Genomic DNA, 20,255 nt, shown 5'->3' on the forward strand with positions numbered 1-20,255 from the left:
CCTGCAAATCACTGTTTCTTTGATAAAGAACTGAACACCAGGATTAGGAGGAAATAATAATCACAGAAAAGGCATCAGTCAAACCATGCCTCAGTGCTCTTAATCATTAATTTGGCAGAAATATATGTACAAGTTTAACACATACAGAGAAATGTCATTGTTTTGCAAGGGTGCAACCAGAATGACTAAACAAGGAGAGGTATTTGTATATACATTATCAAATATTATTAGCTCAAGTTGTTTGTGTGCGTGCGTGCGTGTGTGGGTGTCTGTGTATGTGTTTTGTGCATGTAAAGAGAAAAAAAGGGAATGCATACTGCTTTATGAAGCCGTAATAGCCAACGAATGGTCCTTGAGTTCTGGCTGTTGTAAACAGCATAGGCTAACCCTTAAGCAATGCAAGCTTATCAGGGAAAAATACTGCCTCCTATGCAGGTATACACAGAGTTTCCCAAAGCATAGGGGTTCCTACACCTATTACAGTAAAGGAAGACTGAAAGACAAAGTGCACAATAAAGTGTGGTATTACAAATTATGAACAAATGTTGTAAGACAAAGAGAGTCAGTGACAGAGAGAAACAGAGAAGAGTAGCAGATTTAAGGCGATAAGGAGGAGAGCCCTAAAACATGACAAATGAAGACTGTAGCATCTGACATGGCTTGTTTCCCCAGTTTTCCCTCTCAGTTAATCATCACTCTGTGACATTTTGCTCTCTGCCATGTAATAACTATTAGATTCAGTAGTGATGGGCTTACATCAGCCTATTTGTCTACGAAGAACTTATTAAACTGCATTAAACTGTCACAGTATTAAATTGATAGTAACATTCCATCACAATCGGCGTGGAATGCAAGTGTATTTTAAGTATACTTTTTTTTTTAATTACCTTTGTCATATTTCACTTATTTTTGAGCAAGCTTTAGATTTGAGTCTTTACTTTTTACTTTACCTTGCTCAACTGTGATCGAAAATAATTCAGGACACAAAGACTATTTAAATATTGCCCCTTAAAACATTCTCCCATAGCACAGAATTCGGCAGTAAATTAGCTGCAGTTTCCATTTAGAATTTACAGTAGATGCACGGTGGTTTTGTAGAACGGAAAACCGACCTTCCTAGTGTTAGAGGCGCAGCCTTCCCTGCTTACGCACTACGTTTCCCAGAAATCAGTTCAGCACGGCCATAAACTCACGTTTTTGATGGTCGATGATGACGTTTGCAAATCTGGCGTTTGTTCTTTGTCGTACTAGTAACTGTCTAGCTGGGAGTGACTAGGAGTTAAGCAAGTGCATTGCTGTCAGACGTCAATCTATAATCTTTACACTACACAGAACGGACATATAACTTTGAACAGATACGCCGGACTGGTTTTGTGAGGTTCATGTAGATCTGTCGAGCAAAACACTATTTGGAGGCCTATTGGCAAAGGAAATCCCCGGGCTAACTTGTGGACTCTAGGCCGAGATGAGAGGATATGTCTCAGGAGCAAGTTATTGATGTTGGACTTTCCTCTGTTTATCTTGCCGATAAGAGGGCAAGTGCTTAAAACGTAAACGTCTGCTTAAAACTGTTCCACTGTCAAACTGATACTGGAAAAAATGTTTCAAAAGGTGCTGGGAGGTGAGTTAAAGTTCCTAAGTGTTACCTAGCTAGATAGCTTGTTAGCGGTTAGCAGCAGACTGAATGTAGGAAGCAAATGTCAACGTAGCTTTGGAGCTATCTTAGCTGACTGAGCAAATGAACAGCTGTGTTAATTCATACCAGAAATACACAAGTAACTGTTTGTGATAATGTGTCAGTTTTCTGTAGTTATGTTACTTCTCTTATCTTAAGTCGATTAGCTAGCTAGCCTAGTTATCTTAAATATGAAACCCAAAACCGAGTACCTAGCTAAGCCATCCAGAAAGACTGATGAACTTAGGAATAGTTGGTCAAGCGCTTCGCCGAATTGTTAACTTGGCTATCTAGCAGGCAAAGAGTGACGTTATTGTTAGAGAAACTAAGCAGTGACGTTGTACTTACAAGTACACCAAGAAAGTTGTAGGTGTTGAGTGGATATTCAGTGTGTAAACAATTACCTTGTTAACAATGTTTTAATTGTGATACATGGTAAATTCCTATAAGTTGGAACTGGCTGCAAGTTAGGCTGCACCAAGGGCTACTTATTACTTTAAAGTATTTTTCGTGTTACCATTGATGTGTTTTGAATTAAAACTAATCTGATTTATGTTCAGTCAAGATGTAACTCATTTCATTTCATCTGTCTCCTCAATGTAGGAAACGTACATTGTTTTGGATGAGGCTGCTGTGTTGCCTGTGGATGTTAGGGTCTGAAGTTGCCATCGTCTCTCCCCGGCTCTGTTCACATCAACAGCATCAGAGCCACTGATCGCTGTGGGCCTTCGTTCAGCCGGTTTCTGGTGTGTGGCGAGGAAAAGTCAAAACAATCAAACATGAACCGTTACCTTCCTGTGGCACAGCAGCACTTCCTGACTGCTCTGGCCAGCACCAGTGTAGTGGTGAAGTCCATCTGCGCCACTGTGCTTCTGCTGTACCTCATTTCGTGGGAGGTAAACACACACGTTGTACTTGGCGTCACACCTGGCTACCTTTTCCCACCGAACTTCTGGATCTGGACTCTGGTGACCCACCCCATGGTGGAGCAGCATGTGTGGGGTGTGGCGGTGAATGTCGGCACGGTGATTGTCGCCGGGCGACTGCTGGAGCCTCTGTGGGGGGCTCTGGAGTTGCTCATTTTCTTCGCTGTGGTGAACATTTCTGCCGGGCTGTTCTCTGGCCTCTCCTACGTGCTTACCTATGCCACCACCTTTGACCTAAGATACCTGTTTGCAGTGCACGTGTATGGTTCACCGACATTTCTGGGTGGCGTTCTGGTGGCTCTGAAGCAGACTTCGGGTGACTCAACCGTACTTCGGGTGCCACAGGTTCGTCTTAAGGCAGCCCCGGCACTGGCCCTTCTGGCCTTGGCCATCCTGCGGCTAGCCGGCCTGTTGGACAGCTCGGCGCCACTAGCCGGCTGTGGCTACGGCGCTCTAGCTGGCTGGGTGTATCTGCGCTTCTACCAGAGGCACAGCCGTGGGCGAGGTGACATGTCGGACCACTTCGCCTTTGCCTCCTTCTTTCCGGAGGCGCTGCAGCCAGCCGTGGGCTTCGTCGCCGGCCTCGTGCACACTGCCCTCGTCAAAGTGAAGGTGTGTCGGAAAATGGTGAAGCGTTACGATGTGGGAGCACCATCCTCCATCACCATCAGCCTGCCAGGCACAGACCCCCAGGACGCCGAGAGGAGACGGTAAGGTTATTACTGAATGTGAGCAGCAAAACTAAAGGGAACATGGGTCTGAGAATAGTTCTGTCTGTTCAGTGTTTGTATGTCGTCAATGGGTTTATGCGCTCCTTTTCTTTTGCTCTCTAAATCTCTAGTTCCTTTGGTATATTATCATGTTGTCGGTGCATGTTTTTTCCTCAAATTATAATGTACATTATGTAGTTATTACATACTAATTTTCCTGAGATTTTGGTGACACTGGAAAGCAGTCTGTTAATTGGAAAACTCAGTTTTAACATATTCAACATTTTAAAAAATACCTCCAGATCATCAATCATATCATCTGGTTTTTGCTCACCTTGAAAAAGATACAGGTAAAAGGATGCATTACAGCAAGTTTCATATATGTTAAATTTTGTAGCTGTAATGGATATAATGAACCTAATGTTAGTGTTTGGTAGTATAGCCTATTAAGTAGTCTGATAAGTTGGAAAGCCTTCAATTTTATCAAGACCACTACTGTGGTTTCTGTATCTGGAAAACCCAATTGACTTCAGAATTCTGGCAGCGGTAGCTCAGTGGTTAAGGTACTTGACTTGTAATCAGAGGGTTGCTGGTTCAAGCCCCACCACTGCCAAGTTGCCACTGTTGGTCCCCTGATCAACCCTCAATTGCTCAAGTTGTACTCAGTCATAATCAGTAAGCGACTCAGTAAATCACTTTGGATAAAAGCTTCAGCTAAATGCTATAAATGTAAATCCTTAACTGACTTTATTTAATCTTCCCTTTGACCCTGATGTACCTTCTTTATTTAAACTTTGGAAGACTTATGATACAGCGTTGTCATGCTTGGTGTAAGAAGAAACTCAAGTTCTGTAAATTTTAAGTTTAAGGGCTTTATTGCCATAACACTTACCTTAGCAAGGCTAAGAATGCAAAGCTACAGTCATATGTTTTTGGCAATAATATTGTGGGCTGTGCAAGTTGGTGTAAATAATTACATAAACTCATACATTTACATTTATGATTACAAATCCGTTTTACTTCCATGTGACATTTATGTTGGGTCCTCAGGCAACTGGCATTGAAAGCTCTGAACGAACGCCTAAAGCGAGTGGAGGACCAGTCTTCCTGGCCCAGCATGGAGGATGAAGAAGATGACGATACTGACGAGATTCGGACTGATGCTCCTCTCCTCCCGGCTCGAGATCCCTCACCGCCAGCTCCCAGCACCACCCAGAATCCCACAGGGCCGGAGTCCAGCATTATAAGCTTTGAAGATGCCCCTGCTAACTCATAACACACACGCACATGCACACACATACCTTGTACTTACAGAGTACAAAAAAAAAACCTCACATTTGACCCTTTGAATTTAAAGATGCAATCACAATACCTGCTGAAGGTATGCGAGGCCTCATGCCATAATTTTCTCACGAAAATAAGATGAATTGCCATACGTGGTTTCTGTAAATCTTGATGAGTCATGACAAATACAACACCCTGACACAAACGAGCCAACAAATACACTGATCTACTCAGCTTTGATGAAGTATAAAAGAACTCTGGACCTTCCTGAAACTCTGTATCTGTGGCTCTGTGGCACTCACGTTTTCCCTCGCCCCCTTCTTTCTCACTGTACAAACATTAAACCGTCCTTGTTTTGTTTGTATGCGTCTAGGTGGGGGGGGGGGGGTGCTGTGTGTTTTGTATATGTGTATACATGTATATGTGTGCATAAGGTTTCTGAGAGGTGTTCCTTTTGAATAAATGCTTAAACTGCTGCTGGGGCTTATTACTCACACTTTACATGGGCTACAAGCTCTGCGTTTGGCTTCTGCTCAATTTGTTTGAGTGTCTGTCTGTTTTATTTTGTTTTTCTCCCAGCAGCAGGAAGTGCAGCAGTTTACCTCTTTTTACAGCATAAGTCCTTTTTCGCATGGATATTTCAAGGCTGCTTTGTTTTTTCCTCGGTGACATGACACTTTACGAGAACATCCTTTTAAACATAAGCTGCTTTGCCAACGGCCAAGAGCTGTATATCTCCCAGTGTCTGAGAGGAGGATAGATCAAACCCAGCTGCACTCTATTTGGCAGGTTGTTGTTTTGAGGTGTTTGTACTTACATTTCTGTTGCTTTTTCCTCTGCATATATTTATGAAAGGGAGACATCTTTTCCCATCGTCGGCTCTGTATTAGGTGGTTGCTTAGGACAAACCAGAGCATTGGACTCTTTCATTGTTCCCTCAAAACATTTAATTTCAATTTAAAATATTTATGCATATGCACTGTCAGATGCACATTAAGAAATAAACTGCCTGAGTAGAAAATCGAGCAGTGCGTGTGTCAGGGATGCAGAATATTGAAGTGTCTAAACTTTACTCACAAACTACTTTGCAGTTGGTGCATCTCTATTATATGACCAAGTCAGTTTTAGTGTTTTTTTCTGTTTGGAACAAGTGTTGTGTCTGTACTGGTGCACTGCCTCTACAGTGCAGCAATGTTTTATAGTTCGTACTTCTCTAATGTTTGGATCACAAAAGCAGATTATTTATGTTTGCAAAAAATAAGGTTCCATTTTGTTGACATTTAGTCAGAACATGACTTTTATTCACACTAAAAAAAATTCTAATACGTTTTTTTTTTAATCCACCAGCAATCCTGTAGCCTTAAACTGAGACACAGTTAATGTAAATGAAGACATTCACATACACTGCATGTTTATTGTGTTACATTAGAGACATTTGCTGTCCTCTGTTTGTGGTGCTATGTGCCTTTAGGATATTTCCATTACCATCTGTGAGAGAGAAACATGCCAATTCCGGGACATGCAAGTATGTCCTGTGGATGACGCACCTCTAGGCTATAACTATTGTAGCCGTCTTTTTGGTGGCGTGTGACCAAGGAAAGAAAAGTAAGAAAAATGTTTGTATTCAGTGGTTTTCACGGACAATAGCAATACAACAAATACTAGTATTTACTACTGTAAAAAGCCTCTTAGAACAAGAGAAAGGATCTGGGATCAGTTGACCACTTTTATATTCTAAAAATGAAAATAAATGTATGGACATTGTAAAGCCAGTGGTACACATGAGATACGTTGATCTGGGTATTTTGTGGCATCAGTACTGGGTTGCATAAGAGTACAACATTCACATGCATGAAGTCACCTTACAGTTTATTTCATTCTTTCTGTGTTTGGGGAAAGATAAAGTAGATATTGAGAGGGAAAAATAATTAGGTTTTTGTAAACACTTTCTTGCCATACTTTTGACAGTGATGTTCACAAACAGAGGAAAGGCTCTTAAAAAATTTGGATTAGTTGTTTTATAATAGCTAGTTGGATTTTTCAAGAATAGTTTTTGTTTTTGTTTGCATTTATAATTATCTCCTGCTAATCATTTTCCCTCTTTGGGTGAGTCTTTTTATTTCTTACCATTGCTCAGTGACTTAGAGGCTTTTTCTTTCAGGCTCCAGCTCTAATTTTCTGTCTCCAATAAAAGAGTGTATGGAGAAATTCTTTGCCCCTCATCATGTCATTGCTCTTCAGGGAATGATCAAATTTTCACTCATAGTGTGAACATGTAACTGTCTCTAGAAATGTTTGCACTTGGGGGGGGGGGGCATGAAGTAAACAACACGTAATAAGCCGTGAATTGTTCCTAAATGTATGGAGGGAAAATGTGTGTGTGTGTGTGTGTGTGTGTGTGTGTGTGTGTGTGTGTGTGTGTGTGTGAGTGATTTCATATGGAATAAGAGGTGATTCTAACTCAGGCCCAGGTCCTTCCTGTTTTCTGCACCATTCATTCAGCTTTTTGGTCAGTTTATGACACCAATAATTATGTAAGTGGTTTTTAAATCTGATCTGTTCCAAAGTTTGCCTTTTTTGTACTGACATAAGTTTAACTTGCAAAGAGTGTTTAAGTTGCTTTTGCATTTTGTGATGATGTTCATGCTAGAAAGCTTCTTGAATACCAGCCCCATAGCTTTTTGACCCACCATATAATCTGAAACCATGATGCTGATCCTGTGGCTTCCACACACCAGAAAATAAGACCTTCGTAACCACTTATCAATTAACGTGCACCAATTCATTTTTAATCAGTTTGCTGTTATTTTCTAAAAGAAAAAAAAATCTTTTGATGTTCACTTAAAGGAGAATGTCAGCCATGCATATATAGGATAAAAGGGAAAGTGAAGGACAGGAAATATCCTACTAATAGATGAAATTCATTCACACCCTGATAAGATATTTAAAACAGGTTGTCATAAGAAAAAAAGTAAGGAGATGTGATGAAATTTCATAATGCTGTCAGGATACTTGAAGCTCATTTTTTCCCTTTTAATCGAATGCAACTCTCAGACTTGTACTTTATTTGAATTAACTCAGTCATAACTGCTCTGTTAGTGACAGTGGCCTTCATGTGTAATGTAGCGCTCTGACCAATAGATGGTGCAATTGACGTTTAGTAGAGCAACAGCATAAAATACCAGTTGGTTGCCACAGTGGGAACAATCCCATAGCTGTTACCAGTTCTTTGGCAGTACTATGAAGACCGTTAGCTAGCTCTGTGTGTGTGTGTGTGTGTGTGTGTGTGTGTGTGTGTGTGTGTGTGTGTGTGTGTGTGTGTGTGTGTGTGTGTGTGTTTTTTGGAGTTAAGACCCGAGGCTTTTTTAGGCTGTAATGCTTGGAAGTGAAAGAAAAAAAAAAGATTTAAAAACACTCTGTATGGCCAACAATGTTAACGGTGAAACCAAAATTATATTCCTAATTGAATGTGTTACAGTATGACGTGCTGCCACAGATAGACAACTTTTGAACTTCGCTCATCCCAGAACACAGTAGGTGTTGTCAGTCCTTTATCCAGTGTCCATACCTTACGTAAACTCTAAACTGTCCATACTATAAATACAGGATAAATAAAGCAATCCCCGCCCCGCGTGCCCGCGCAGGCGTGGCTCATAAACGTGCCCGCCATCCCTTCCCCCACGAGTGCCCGCCCTCTGCGCGTACTCGTACGCAATTCATTGTATCTGGCAGAAGAGGCTAGTGTCGGCGAAGGAACGCAACTGCTGGAAAACAGCTTATAGGAATTTAAGATTCAAGTAAGATCACTTAATATTTGAATTTATGACAATTAGTATCTGTCATAAACTTTACTAATTGGATTTGACATTGGATGGCTGATTTGAACTTCTGATTTCGGAACTGTGGTAAGACGACTTCTCAGCAAGTGCGACCGCAATAGCTTGCCTTAGTTCCCAGCTGAGGCTAGCTAATGTTAGTTTGGTTCATTGTTGTCTGTTGTAGGGCTTGCTGACTAGTCCATTGTGGGTAAAGTTGCAGATGTATAATAGACAATTATCTCGTACATTTTGGAAAGTATATGGAACTCATTTGAATGCTTTAGGGAGATGGACGTATTAACTTTAAATCGCACAAAACATTGCCGGTTAAGTCATTTCGCTTGTTAGCTAACTAGCTATTTAGCTTAGATAAATAAAATAATCGCCTACCTGGGCCTGTACGATGTAAGTTAGTCAAATCATGCGGAGAGTCTGTTTTGTGACACTTGGACGACTATTTAGATAACTAGTTAGCCAGTTAATAAAGTAAATTGGTAAATCTCTTATCTAACCTAGATCTTGTTACTTAGCTAGCTAGCGATTAGCTAACCTAGCTATGTATGGATGTGTCTGTAGTGCGGCAAAATGTTGTCTTCAAACATTTTATATATATATATATATTTATTCATTATATATATATATATATATATATATATATATATATATATATATATATATATATATATACACACAATCTGTGCGCATATAGATGTTTTGACATTACAGCGAGCTATTTAAACATGAAGGAAGGCTGTGTTCACGTATGTAGATTCGTTAGCTACTGTACGCTGCTCCTCTATGCAGTGAACAAACTAACCTAACCCTAGCTAACCTTATCCGTCGCTTGTTCAAATCAAATAGTATGGGATCTATTTAGACATTGAACAATCAGGTCGACTTAACGACATCTTTTAACATTAAATAAATATAGATTATTGTAGTATGATATAGAATAAAGGCGAGACTGGACGGTCGTATACATTCTAAAGATAAATCTTGTGCTTACAGGGTGAAATGTAGCTAGCTATCTTAGTATTGCCTTTGGTGGCGTGGGGACCAGCTCACGGAGCTGAGATGCTGTATTAGCTACCTTAACCAGTATCTTTATTACTAACCAATTCCTTGTAATTATTGACTATTACACCAGCATGTAAAGGTGTAGTTTGTTCGCAAGTGATATAGGGCCGATCCGGCGCGGTTTGTACAGCCATCTGTTGCTTCCTTGACGCCATCTTAACCCGAAGGAGTTGAAGGACCTCCGAGTATGTTGGGCTTTTTTATGGTTGTTGGGGGTGGGGGTGTTTTGTGGGGTTTTTTGTTTTAAAATGTTTTCAGTTTTACTTCTGAGCCCACAGTTTATGTAGAGCGTGTTTAAATACGAAATGAACAAAAAATCAAGTACTCTCAGACCTGGTAGTGTTACTGTTTGGTGTTACTTTATTAGGTCCTGCCAAACTGAGTCTTTTGGTTTCCAGGGCTGTTATTAAAGACTTCTTTTATTAAATATTTACTTTTATAACATTTAGCAGACACTTTTGTGCAAAGTGAGACTGACTACAGCTTGAGCATTTGAAGGTTCGGGGCATTGCACATAGACCCGCCAGTGTTAGCTTGGTAGCAGTGGGACTTGAACCAGCAGCTTTGAGTACTACTCTAATACCTTACCTGATGAGCTGCCTGTTTAGTAGCGTCTTTGAGCACATGATGGCACACATGCTTAATAGTGTGCTGTCTGTTTTGGAATCATGCCTTTAGGTGTGTGATATACAGTTAGGAAATTTAAGTTGTGAACTTGATGGAACTTTTGTCTATTTATAAATAAGGAAACCTCAAATTCTATTTGAGATCCACATTGGTTCATGTAAACAATTTTTGAGAGTGTCGTGCAGGTGTTTATTAATGGCTTGTGCAGGTGTTTATTAATAGCTTATGTAAGTGTGCTTATTTCTAGGTCTTATATGTAGACACTGTATGGTAGACACTTGGTAAGGATATCTTATGTTATTGTAATTAAAGATGTTTGAAATCCTTGCATGTCATCATTTACTGTACTAATGACCAGGGATAAAGAGACTATGGTAATTGTTTGTAAGGCCACCTTTTGAAAGTGTGATGTGTTGTGTAGAGATTCCATGGAGGAGGCCATTGTGTGTGATTGACACCCTTCACCGCAGGGTACCAGTAGGTCTGTGCATAAGCGGCTCTGACAAATGGATGCGTGTGTTTGGAACCATAGCAACTATCCCCTGCTGAGAGGATGCTGCAGATTGTGTCTCTAATGTGTGTGTGTGTGTGTGTGTGTGTGTGTGTGTGTGTGTGTGTGTGTGTGTGTGTGTGCTTTGCAGGCATGGCAGCAATCCGTAAGAAGCTGGTAATAGTGGGAGATGGAGCGTGTGGTAAAACCTGTTTGCTTATTGTCTTCAGTAAAGACCAGTTCCCTGAAGTCTACGTACCCACCGTGTTTGAGAACTATGTGGCAGACATTGAAGTGGATAGCAAACAGGTGAATACACATTCACACATTGACTTAATCTAACTTGACTTGATGCCACAAAATGTACTCATTATGCATGCAGTGCACATACACATAAGCATGCACACTCTAGCTGTATGAATATTCGCCATAGCCCCACTATAAATGTGCATTCTTTTTTGGGGGGGGGGTTGTCAAGGACGTGCGTGTGTACTTGCGCGTGTACTGATTTTATACACCTGTTGCATTCAGTAAAGCAAAGAAATTGGTAATTATTGATATATGATGCATATAAAGTAATATCAGCTTAATCATTTTGTGTGTCAAGTTTCAAGGTATAAGCAGCTGGTGATTATAACTAACTGTTAGTAAAGCAATGCTGGAAAGGTAATTAAAAATGTCAAGGGTTTTTTTTTTTCAGCAACGTAGTACAGGTATAACACAAAATAAGGGTGACCTAATTGCCTACGATCCTGTTGGCCTAACCCTTACAAATGAATAAATATCACCATATGTTTGTTGCCCATATGATACTTATTTAGCTACATTTCCCCAAACATCCAGTTACAGTAAACTGGAGCATGCTAGCCAGTTGACTTGTTGTTTACCCATCAGCATTAACAAGATGGGTCTGCTTCATGATGGCTTCCATGTTAGCTGTTGTGTAGCTCTTAAAGGTAGTAGAACAATATGCCTCTGATGGAATTGTAGTCTGGAGAGATATAAATCTAAGCATGTATGTGGAGTTGTTTGAGCTTTCTGTGCCTACAATGTTAAAAAAATTGGGACTCAAAAAATTGGTTTTCTGACCCTCAAACCCAGTTTAACTGGCTACTGATGCTTCTCCTGTCCACTAGAGCACTTTGATTTAAGCTTATTTTGAGTTCCACTGCCCTGGTTCAACATCTCTATTTAGAGTGATGTCCTTATTGCTTCTCCAGCATGACTCTCTGAAGGGTGATGCCAATTTAAAATAGATTCCTGTGAGTTTGGACCAAATATCCCATCAATGTAGATCAGCCTGTCATACTTCATTTACTTATGATTTGTCATTTGACTATGCTTCAAGAGTTGATTGTAAATTGTCTTTTCATAAGTGTATTTCATTGTAAGTGTTTCTAGTGGTTCCATTTGTGCCGACTGATTTGTGTTTCAGGTGGAGCTTGCACTTTGGGATACTGCAGGCCAGGAAGACTACGATAGGCTCCGCCCCCTTTCCTACCCAGACACAGATGTCATTCTCATGTGCTTCTCCATTGACAGTCCAGACAGTTTAGGTGCCTTTCTCTCTTTTTTCCCCCACATTAAATTAAGTATATACAGTTGAAGTGTTTTACTTGAACTCACTTTTCTCACAGTCCTCGGTTTAATTTCATAAGGAAAACGCCCTACTGCCAGCACAGCTGCAGTTTTTCCTCTGCCTCTGAATATCTGAGTAGCCCAATGACCGTCTCTGTGCTGTTTAGGGTTTGCTTTGTTTGCTGCAGCATTACGATTAGTAAGCTGGACACAGCCCAGTGACCTTTCTCAGTGTGTGCCTTAGTAATAGAGCTCCACACAGTGATTTAGGGTGCCAGGCAATGTCATGAGAAAAGTAATGGTTATTTTGGATCTCAGTTTTCCATATGATTATTTGTCTTTCATCTACATACACTTAAGATTAAAAGTGTCAAAAGATATTTTTGCAAACCATATTAAAATGGATGGCATAATGAACCATTACAATGAATGAAATTAGTCAACAACCAAACTGCTTTTCTCTATTTCAAATACATTTGAGCTTCTTGTTTTTTTTCTTCATTGCGCTATGTGGTAATTTACTTAAGGCTCAACAGACCAGTGTCATTTCAGAGCTAATGCTTTTTAGAACTAGTCTGCATCTAACCTTTAACCTCTGGTGACCTCTGTCTGTGCAGAAAACATTCCAGAAAAGTGGACCCCTGAAGTCAAGCACTTCTGCCCAAATGTACCCATCATCCTCGTGGGCAACAAGAAAGACCTACGCAATGATGAGCATACACGCAGAGAGCTAGCCAAGATGAAACAGGTCAGCATCACATGCACTTTGAACTCTCTGGAAGAGCACGCTTGATTGAATTCCTTCCCGGCCACACAAGCTCTCACAAACAAGCACTCTCTGTGCTGATAGATTTAACATCCGTTCCACAATTGCAGCCTGTAATTTTGTAGTCCCTATTGCTCTTGTGAAGGTCTTTATGACTTTCCTAGATGATTGTTTGATCCCAAGAGCTACCTTAACTTCATTTTGGATTAAATAATAGCATTTGTTCTTAACTGTTCTGGAATTATAGTTTGTTAATGAGTATGTTCTGAAAGTAAGTTGTGGTATAAAGAGCCAAAACGATTTGTCCTACTTACAATGCTTTCCCTGCATGTTATGATAGTAGGGTGTCAATAAAAACAGTTTAAAAAACATTATAGGGTACATTTTAATTTCAGCTATTATTTTATAGTGTGCGAATACTGAAATGCATGTGAAAAATTTAAAACTTGGCATGTATCAGTTAAATACCAGTGTGTCTGATTCACTAAAGCAACTAACAGCAGAATGCTACCAAATGTAGGTTCTTGCCTGGTTTGTCTGCTGATATTGTATATGTTTAAACCTGTTATGCAATAGGAACCAGTAAAAGCTGAAGAAGGAAGGGATATGGCCAATCGGATTGGAGCTTTTGGCTACATGGAGTGCTCTGCGAAGACAAAGGATGGCGTGCGGGAAGTATTTGAAATGGCCACCAGGGCGGCACTGCAAGCCCGAAGGGGCAAAAAGAACAGCAAATGCCTTTTGCTGTGAGCATACAGCACTGGACTCAAACCTCAGAAAGAGGTGCAGAGAAGTGTGTAGGAGCACGCTTGTTCCTCAGACTCACCAACCGCTTTGGAAGAAAGAGAGAAAATCTCAGAACATTAGTTTTCATTTAGTTTAATTTTATTTTTTAATTGTTCATTTAGTCATAAATGTTTTATCAGTATTTAAGAAAAATGCAGAGGACATTGATTTATCTGCTTTGTTGTTTTTATGATGCTTTACTTTAGTTTTGTGTTATTAAAGCCACTCCCATCGCTGCCAAATGCTGTCATGTGACTTAAGCTGCCAATTATTATTATTATTATTATTATTACTTTTAAACCACCATGAAACAGGGCTGAAAAAGTAAATATGATTTGTAATATCTTAAGTCATTTTTATGGATTGTTTTAGACTGGGAATATTAAAAAAAACATTCAAAAGTAGAAAGAATGGGAAGGGGATAGATATGTATACATACATGTGTATATACAAGCGTGTGTTAACGTGTGTACACGGTCATGACTGGAACTGCATTTGTAAACAATACTTGGTAATCTTATGTAATAAAATACTTTCTATAAGGAACAGCACTGTTTGGTCTAAAATTGTATAACTGAAGTTTGTACAATATTTAAAAGTTTATTTGGTCAAATAAAGTTCATTTGACGTCAGTAAAATGTACATTATATTGCAGATTGAGTTTGGGTTTCTTTTTTTGCAGACAGGTTTTTAGCATAAAACAAAATTGAGTTATGCTATTCAAGGCGTTTTTATTTTGGCAAGATCTTGAAATATAGAAATACTGACTCTACAGGGTTGAGTATATGTAATAGTTTTTTGAGGTTTTTTAAATTAACAAGTAGCTAGTGTTTTTATGTAGTCGTTTTTCTTCGGTTTTGTAGTGAGAAAAGTGATTTACTGGTAAGCATATTATTTTAGATCATGGGTTGGAAAATATGCATTTGGTTCAAGAGTGGATAAGAACTAACCAGTCAACTATCGGAGAAAGTCTGATTGCCTGCGAATATGTTCACCTAACTATACCTTTAGCAAAAGAACGTTCCTTAGTACTCCTTAGTACTCGTTCTGCTTGCTGTGTTTTTGTTCACTTACATCATCTGACACAAGGCAGATCACGCTATATTATGATTCAGCTAGCGCACTTTAAGCAGTCAACTCAGAGCAGTGAAAAAAAAATGCACTTCAGGAAGGAAGGAACTCGTCACGCTGCCCCCAGCCCAGCACGGACTGTCTGAAAAGCGGTTCGCGCTCTCCACATCTGTCTTTTTCGAGCGAGACAGCGCCGACGCCCTTTTTCCTCCTCTTCTCGCTCTTTCGCTGGGCGTCTCGATCTTCCCCCGTTCCGGCGGCGTAGTGCGGCTCGCCGCGGCGAAACTCCGGCCTTTTATACGCGGCTATTTTTAGCTACAGAGTGAGACTATTTTTAACCAATGAGCTCATCGTTCTCCAGCTCCGCCAATGAGAAGCGAGAGGTGAGCACGTGTATGAGCCACAGCGAGGGAACGAGCCGCGCGGGCGGAGCACAGACGCACAGCTGATAGAAACGCGCCGGGCGGCCGGGAGCGCGCGACACTCTGATCAACGTCACGGATTTTCCTTCACCAGCAGACAGACAAGCATTTCCTTCCTGATAATGTTAAACATAACTTTCGTTTGGTTAAGTTTGTAATCTGCACACACACACACACACACACACACACAAAAAAACTGCATGGGCATCACTGTACATAACTGATGTTAAGAGGCGAGACGTTTTAAATGTTTCTAGACCATTTGCACATTTGATAGGCTGTCTAATAATTCTTCTTGCCACACATATTTGTAATGTTTTGTTGTGCATTTTGTTTTGGGGCAGGGTTGCAAAGCAAGTCTTTACAACAAATGTTTGTTGCTGGCATATATTTATTTACTTGTGCTCATATAATCTATACATAGTTATACAGAGAGCATTTAAAATAAGCCCGCTTAAACTGTTATAACAACTTTGTGCAGCTGACGAGCGCTCGCTGCATAGTTTATCCTGAAGCGGCACCTGGCGGTTGAGAAATGTTAAAATAAATGTTATAATAAGCTAAGTTATACCAGAGCTGCTCCAGTCGGACACTGTCCCGTTTTTTTTAATAATTCGCGCAGATGTACATTGTAATTGAGTATATGGTGAATAGTAAAATTACTATATATTAAGCCTGTGAGTTTAGCATATGTTTTGCCTTTTCCTATACTGAGTTCATTCGAAAAACGAAAGAAAGAAAGATAGAAAGAAAAGGAAAGAAAGAAGGGTCTTTTTAGAGGGGTATATTAAAAAGGAGTTCACGTTCCGCTTACATACTTTCACCACCAGGGGGCATCCTCAGACATCTAAATAACCCTGTATTTGCTGTCCTCCCCGTATTGGGACTTGGATATGACTGCTTGAATATATTTCTCACAGGACAGTTTTCCTTTCCCTCTCAAGTAAATACTTGGGTTTTTGGCACTCGGCCCACCACTAAACGGCCTTTTTCTAACCTGCCCATAATGCAGAGGAAAAGAGGTCTGATACACAGTGATTTGCCAGTTCAACCGTGTATTAACATGAAACACTTCCTTTGGCCTTCAGAACAGCATGAGTGTGGATTTCTGTGCTGGATGCACTGTGTACAAATGTTGCACCATGTAGAAATGACCCCACTGCACAGTTGCTGCCGATTGGAAACTGCCATCATTTCTCTTTCCACCTCATCCCAGGGTTCAAATTTGGGATCTGTGCTGGCCACTGAAGCAATGAAAACTCACTGTCATGTTCCTGGAACAAGTCAGCAATGACACGTGCCGGAATTATTGTGTGTGCATCTGACTCCAAATTGTAGCCATGAAGGGATTAACCTGGTGAGCAGCGATGTTCAGATACACTCTGCGCTATCCAGATGTGCTTTAGGTATCAGGAGCCCTAAAATGTCCAAGAAAGCATTCCACATATAATCACACTACCTCCCCAGCCTGTACGGTGGACCTCAAACAGGGCGGAGCTTAACGAAATCAAACTGGGATATTGTAAAATTCTAAAATTCCAATTCTTCTTTGTCCACTTGTGGCATGCTTTCTTGCTCTTCACTGGCACTGTCAGCACCTTAGGTGCTCTTTTGCTGTTGTAGCCCATTCAAGACAAGTGGTAGAATTAGACGTTTCTGCAGACCAGTGGTGAATTTGGATGTAATGTGTTCGTTGTGGCTCCTCTGTTTGCTTGCACGCAAACATTTGGCTCCAGTGCATGTTTTCCTGCATGGGATCATAGATCACTGGTAGTGCTTGGCTTTTTGCAACCTTGTCAGCGAACCCTTGAAACAGTTAAAGAAGCCATTGGGTAGATGCTAAACATGGCAAAAGTGCTACTTGTTTCATTAATTCCAGTGCTCAACTTAGCACTAACTGATGATACAGTGTGACCTGTGTACAGTGTGTTTGTGAGGGTGTACCTAATAACCTAATACCTAATTCAGTGTGTTTGACCCAATGTCACCCAACTGTCAATTGTTCAGCTGGTGTTAAAAATGTCAACTTTTGGGCCTGGACTGGATAAAGGTCATTAAAAAGACCACAGTGCTGGAGTTCCTGTAGAACTACACGCTCATGCTCTGTTCTGGCTGAAAACATTAGAGGGCAATGTGGTCATAGGTGTCTGACTGCGGTGCATTGCTGGAAGCTTAATGATGCTGAAAGGCGCTCTTGCTCTATAAGCCTGTCTCTCTGACTCACTAAAATGGCCAGAGATGTAGATTAGCATTATTTCTGGATAGATTTTAACTCAGGATTTGGTCCACAGCACTCTGTTTCTTTTTCTCTGCCAGACTCTGTCTCAGAATCAATTCATGAACCACACTAGTTCTGTCTGTGACCCACTGGTGATTGTTAATCTCTAACTTCTAATCTCTCTGGTGCATGCTAATCTTTCTCTATTTCTTTGGCAGTGTATTTCGCCTTTTGTGCCTGAATCTGGTGTACGACTTTGTGTGTCTGGGGCAGGGAGTGAGTCTTGTGTACTCAGCTCCTAAGCACATGTGCAACTGAGATAAGAGTGGAGCAAAAATTAGAAATGATTTAGAGACCTACTCAGTGAGGAAAGAGTCAGAGCGAAAGAGGGAGGAAAAGAGAGAGTGACAGGGAGACCGAGAAGGAGAGAGAAAGTGGAACGCGGATTGAGATGGAAGGCACACAACAACTGTCCTATCCCCGTTTTAATATCCCACTCTGACGAGGGAGAGAGGCGTGGAACAGTGCCCTCCTCCTTTACAGAAGACTGTGTGGAAGTCAAGAGAAGGGGGAAGGCTCAGAGGATAGGGAGAGACAGAAAGGAGACAGAGGGAGAAACATCAGCTGCGAACAGAATAAAACGCAACCGTGAATTCAACAAAACACAAAGGGAAGAGCAAGAGTGATAGACAGAGAGAGAGAGAGAGAGAGAGAGAGAGAGAGAGAGAGAGAGAGAGAGAGAGAGAAAGAGGCAGCACTAATTGCAGCACTTGATACTGTTAGACAGATATAAAGAAGAGAGTGAGTAGAAGGGGCAAGTGAAAGGCAGAGGGACCAAGAGGAGACGCTGGTGGCCGGAATATTAAACCAGGCTGGATTATATTTCACTGCACTGTGGAGAGACACACAGAGGCAGCAGGAAATGTGTGATGCAAACCTGCCTAACTGTGTGCATTAGCAGTAGAGTGCATATAAGTGTTTAGGCTGTGTGAGTTCTAAAGTGTGCGCAGTGTGTGAGTGAGTGTGTGTAACAGCCATGAGGAGGATATTTTTTAGCGTTTTTCTGTTGCTCCTGGCTACTACTTTACTGGGAGCATGGAAACCATCTAAACCCAGACTCCAGTTCACATTTTCAGGTAAGATACATTAGACACACATGCGCGCACGCATACACACCCACCCACACGCACACATATATACACACAGGCATGCTTAATTCTCTCTCTCTCTCTCTCTCTCTCTCTCTCTCTCTCGATCTCACTACATCTCTACATGCATAATTGTTGGAAGCTTTTCCATTGTGTTATGTCATGCATTTGCTTTCGTTACTGCAGACTGGAGTCTCTTTATTGTTTGTACACCTGTGTATTTATGTGTGTGTGTGTGTGTGTGTGTGTGTGTGTGTGTGTGTGTGTCTGACTGCATGTTCATGTGAGTTAGAGAAAGAAAGCGACAGTAAGAAAGAGATTGTCTCATTAGTACAAATAACTTTAGACCTGAAAGTACTCATTACTTAATTATCCTTCCCATTCAGTTCATGTGAGTCTGGGATAAATGTTAGAATTACTGATTATTAATAATTATGAATGCTAATTATTTATTGATTACTGATTACTGATTATTACTTATTAATATCCTGGTCATTTTGGATAATGACATCTGGTAGTTTATGTTATGCCACACATACACACACATGCACACACACGCACACAAACACACACATACATGAAGGCACATGCCCAAAACACTCACTCACACTGACTCGCTTTAGCACTAATGTTCTCATTATCAGTAATAATCCAGCAGCACATGGTCTTTATTCATGGTATCCATCCTGCTTTGTACCTCTGATGCATGAGCATATTTCCTAGACTAAGCCTAACAACTCAATCACACCATCAATGGAAATTACCCATCCAAAAACTGTAATGTACAGCTCTCTGGCTTCCAACAGCTAAATTATTTTTGGTCAAATAATAATAGTGCTTTGATTGGCTAGAGTTTAATTATTGATTACTCCGAATGATCAGAGTGCCCTTCATCATTAATCACTGATTTTAATAATAGATTAGATTCCTCAAGTTACAGTTAATAATAGATTTGATTTGTCAGATGGTTAATGATAAAAAGTTTAATTGGTGAGCTGGGTAATGGTAGATTGAATTGGCCAGAGTGCTATGAAAAATAGATGTGATTAGTTAGCTGCTCAGTGCATGCTGTTTGGATGAACTACTGATCATACTGCACTGTAGAATGCCTGAGCAGACTCAGAGAGCTTCAAGCACTGCAACCAGCAGATGAACAATTTGCTGGCATGAGACTGCAGAAAAAGTCCGCCATCCAACTTTTACTGCCAATATGGCAAGTTAGGAACTGGGTGCCTAACAGCACGATCCATCCTTGCACTGCTAGGCAAGCGTAACGTCAGGGAAAGGGACCAGAGCAGTAATGACACTGCTGACACTAATTATTTTGTGTAAAAGCACAAAAACTAAAGCAAAACATAAAACCTGGGTAATACAAGCAGTGAGGAATCACTTAAGAAGCCCTCACTAGGTTGATTAAAAAAAAGGCTGTATGAGTCTCTCTTTCTATGTGGGTGTGGGTGTGGGTGTGGGTGGTGTGTGTGAGACAGGGTGTAATTATGATGTATATTCATATTCAGGAAAGATTGTAAGTCATGATGAGTAGGTGTGTGTGACTGGCAGCTGAGACATTCCAGACACCAGCAGTTTGTGTTCATGATTGGTGTGTGTGTGTGTGTGTGTGTGTGTGTGTGTGTGGGTGTGTATATGTGTGTGTATGTG

General features: G+C 40.7%; 3 protein-coding genes across 4 annotated transcripts in view; all 3 read left to right on the plus strand.

Annotated features, from left to right (window-relative positions):
• Nucleotides 1–1,208: 1,208 nt before the first annotated feature.
• Nucleotides 1,209–5,616, plus strand: tmem115 (transmembrane protein 115). The gene is made up of 3 exons (XM_027007584.3): nt 1,209–1,621; nt 2,279–3,311; nt 4,362–5,616. Exons 2-3 carry the CDS (start codon nt 2,455–2,457, stop codon nt 4,585–4,587), a joined length of 1,083 nt encoding a protein of 360 aa, XP_026863385.1. The 5' UTR covers nt 1,209–1,621; nt 2,279–2,454; the 3' UTR covers nt 4,588–5,616.
• Nucleotides 5,617–8,236: 2,620 nt separating this feature from the next.
• rhoab (ras homolog gene family, member Ab) lies at nt 8,237–14,379 on the plus strand. 2 transcript variants are annotated; one of them, XM_027007585.3, is made up of 5 exons: nt 8,237–8,392; nt 10,759–10,916; nt 12,043–12,163; nt 12,803–12,933; nt 13,528–14,379. In XM_027007585.3, the coding sequence occupies exons 2-5, from the start codon at nt 10,761–10,763 to the stop codon at nt 13,699–13,701; spliced, it is 582 nt and encodes a 193-aa protein (XP_026863386.1). In that variant the 5' UTR covers nt 8,237–8,392; nt 10,759–10,760; the 3' UTR covers nt 13,702–14,379. The 2 variants fall into 2 exon arrangements, with proteins under 2 accessions (XP_026863386.1, XP_026863387.1); XM_027007586.3 differs by having other exon boundaries at nt 8,343–8,500.
• Nucleotides 14,380–17,735: 3,356 nt separating this feature from the next.
• The window catches only part of sema3h (sema domain, immunoglobulin domain (Ig), short basic domain, secreted, (semaphorin) 3H), a 20,047-nt gene continuing 17,527 nt past the window's right edge, over nt 17,736–20,255 (plus strand). The window contains exon 1 of the mRNA XM_027007646.3: nt 17,736–18,584. Within this exon, the coding sequence (XP_026863447.3) occupies nt 18,485–18,584 (100 nt within the window). The 5' untranslated portion in view covers nt 17,736–18,484. The remainder of the gene's footprint in view (nt 18,585–20,255) is intronic.

This window comes from Electrophorus electricus, chromosome 25 (genome assembly GCF_041902795.1).
Source record: "Electrophorus electricus isolate QZ-2024a chromosome 25, ASM4190279v1, whole genome shotgun sequence".
Classification (NCBI taxonomy): Eukaryota; Metazoa; Chordata; class Actinopteri; order Gymnotiformes; family Gymnotidae; genus Electrophorus; species Electrophorus electricus.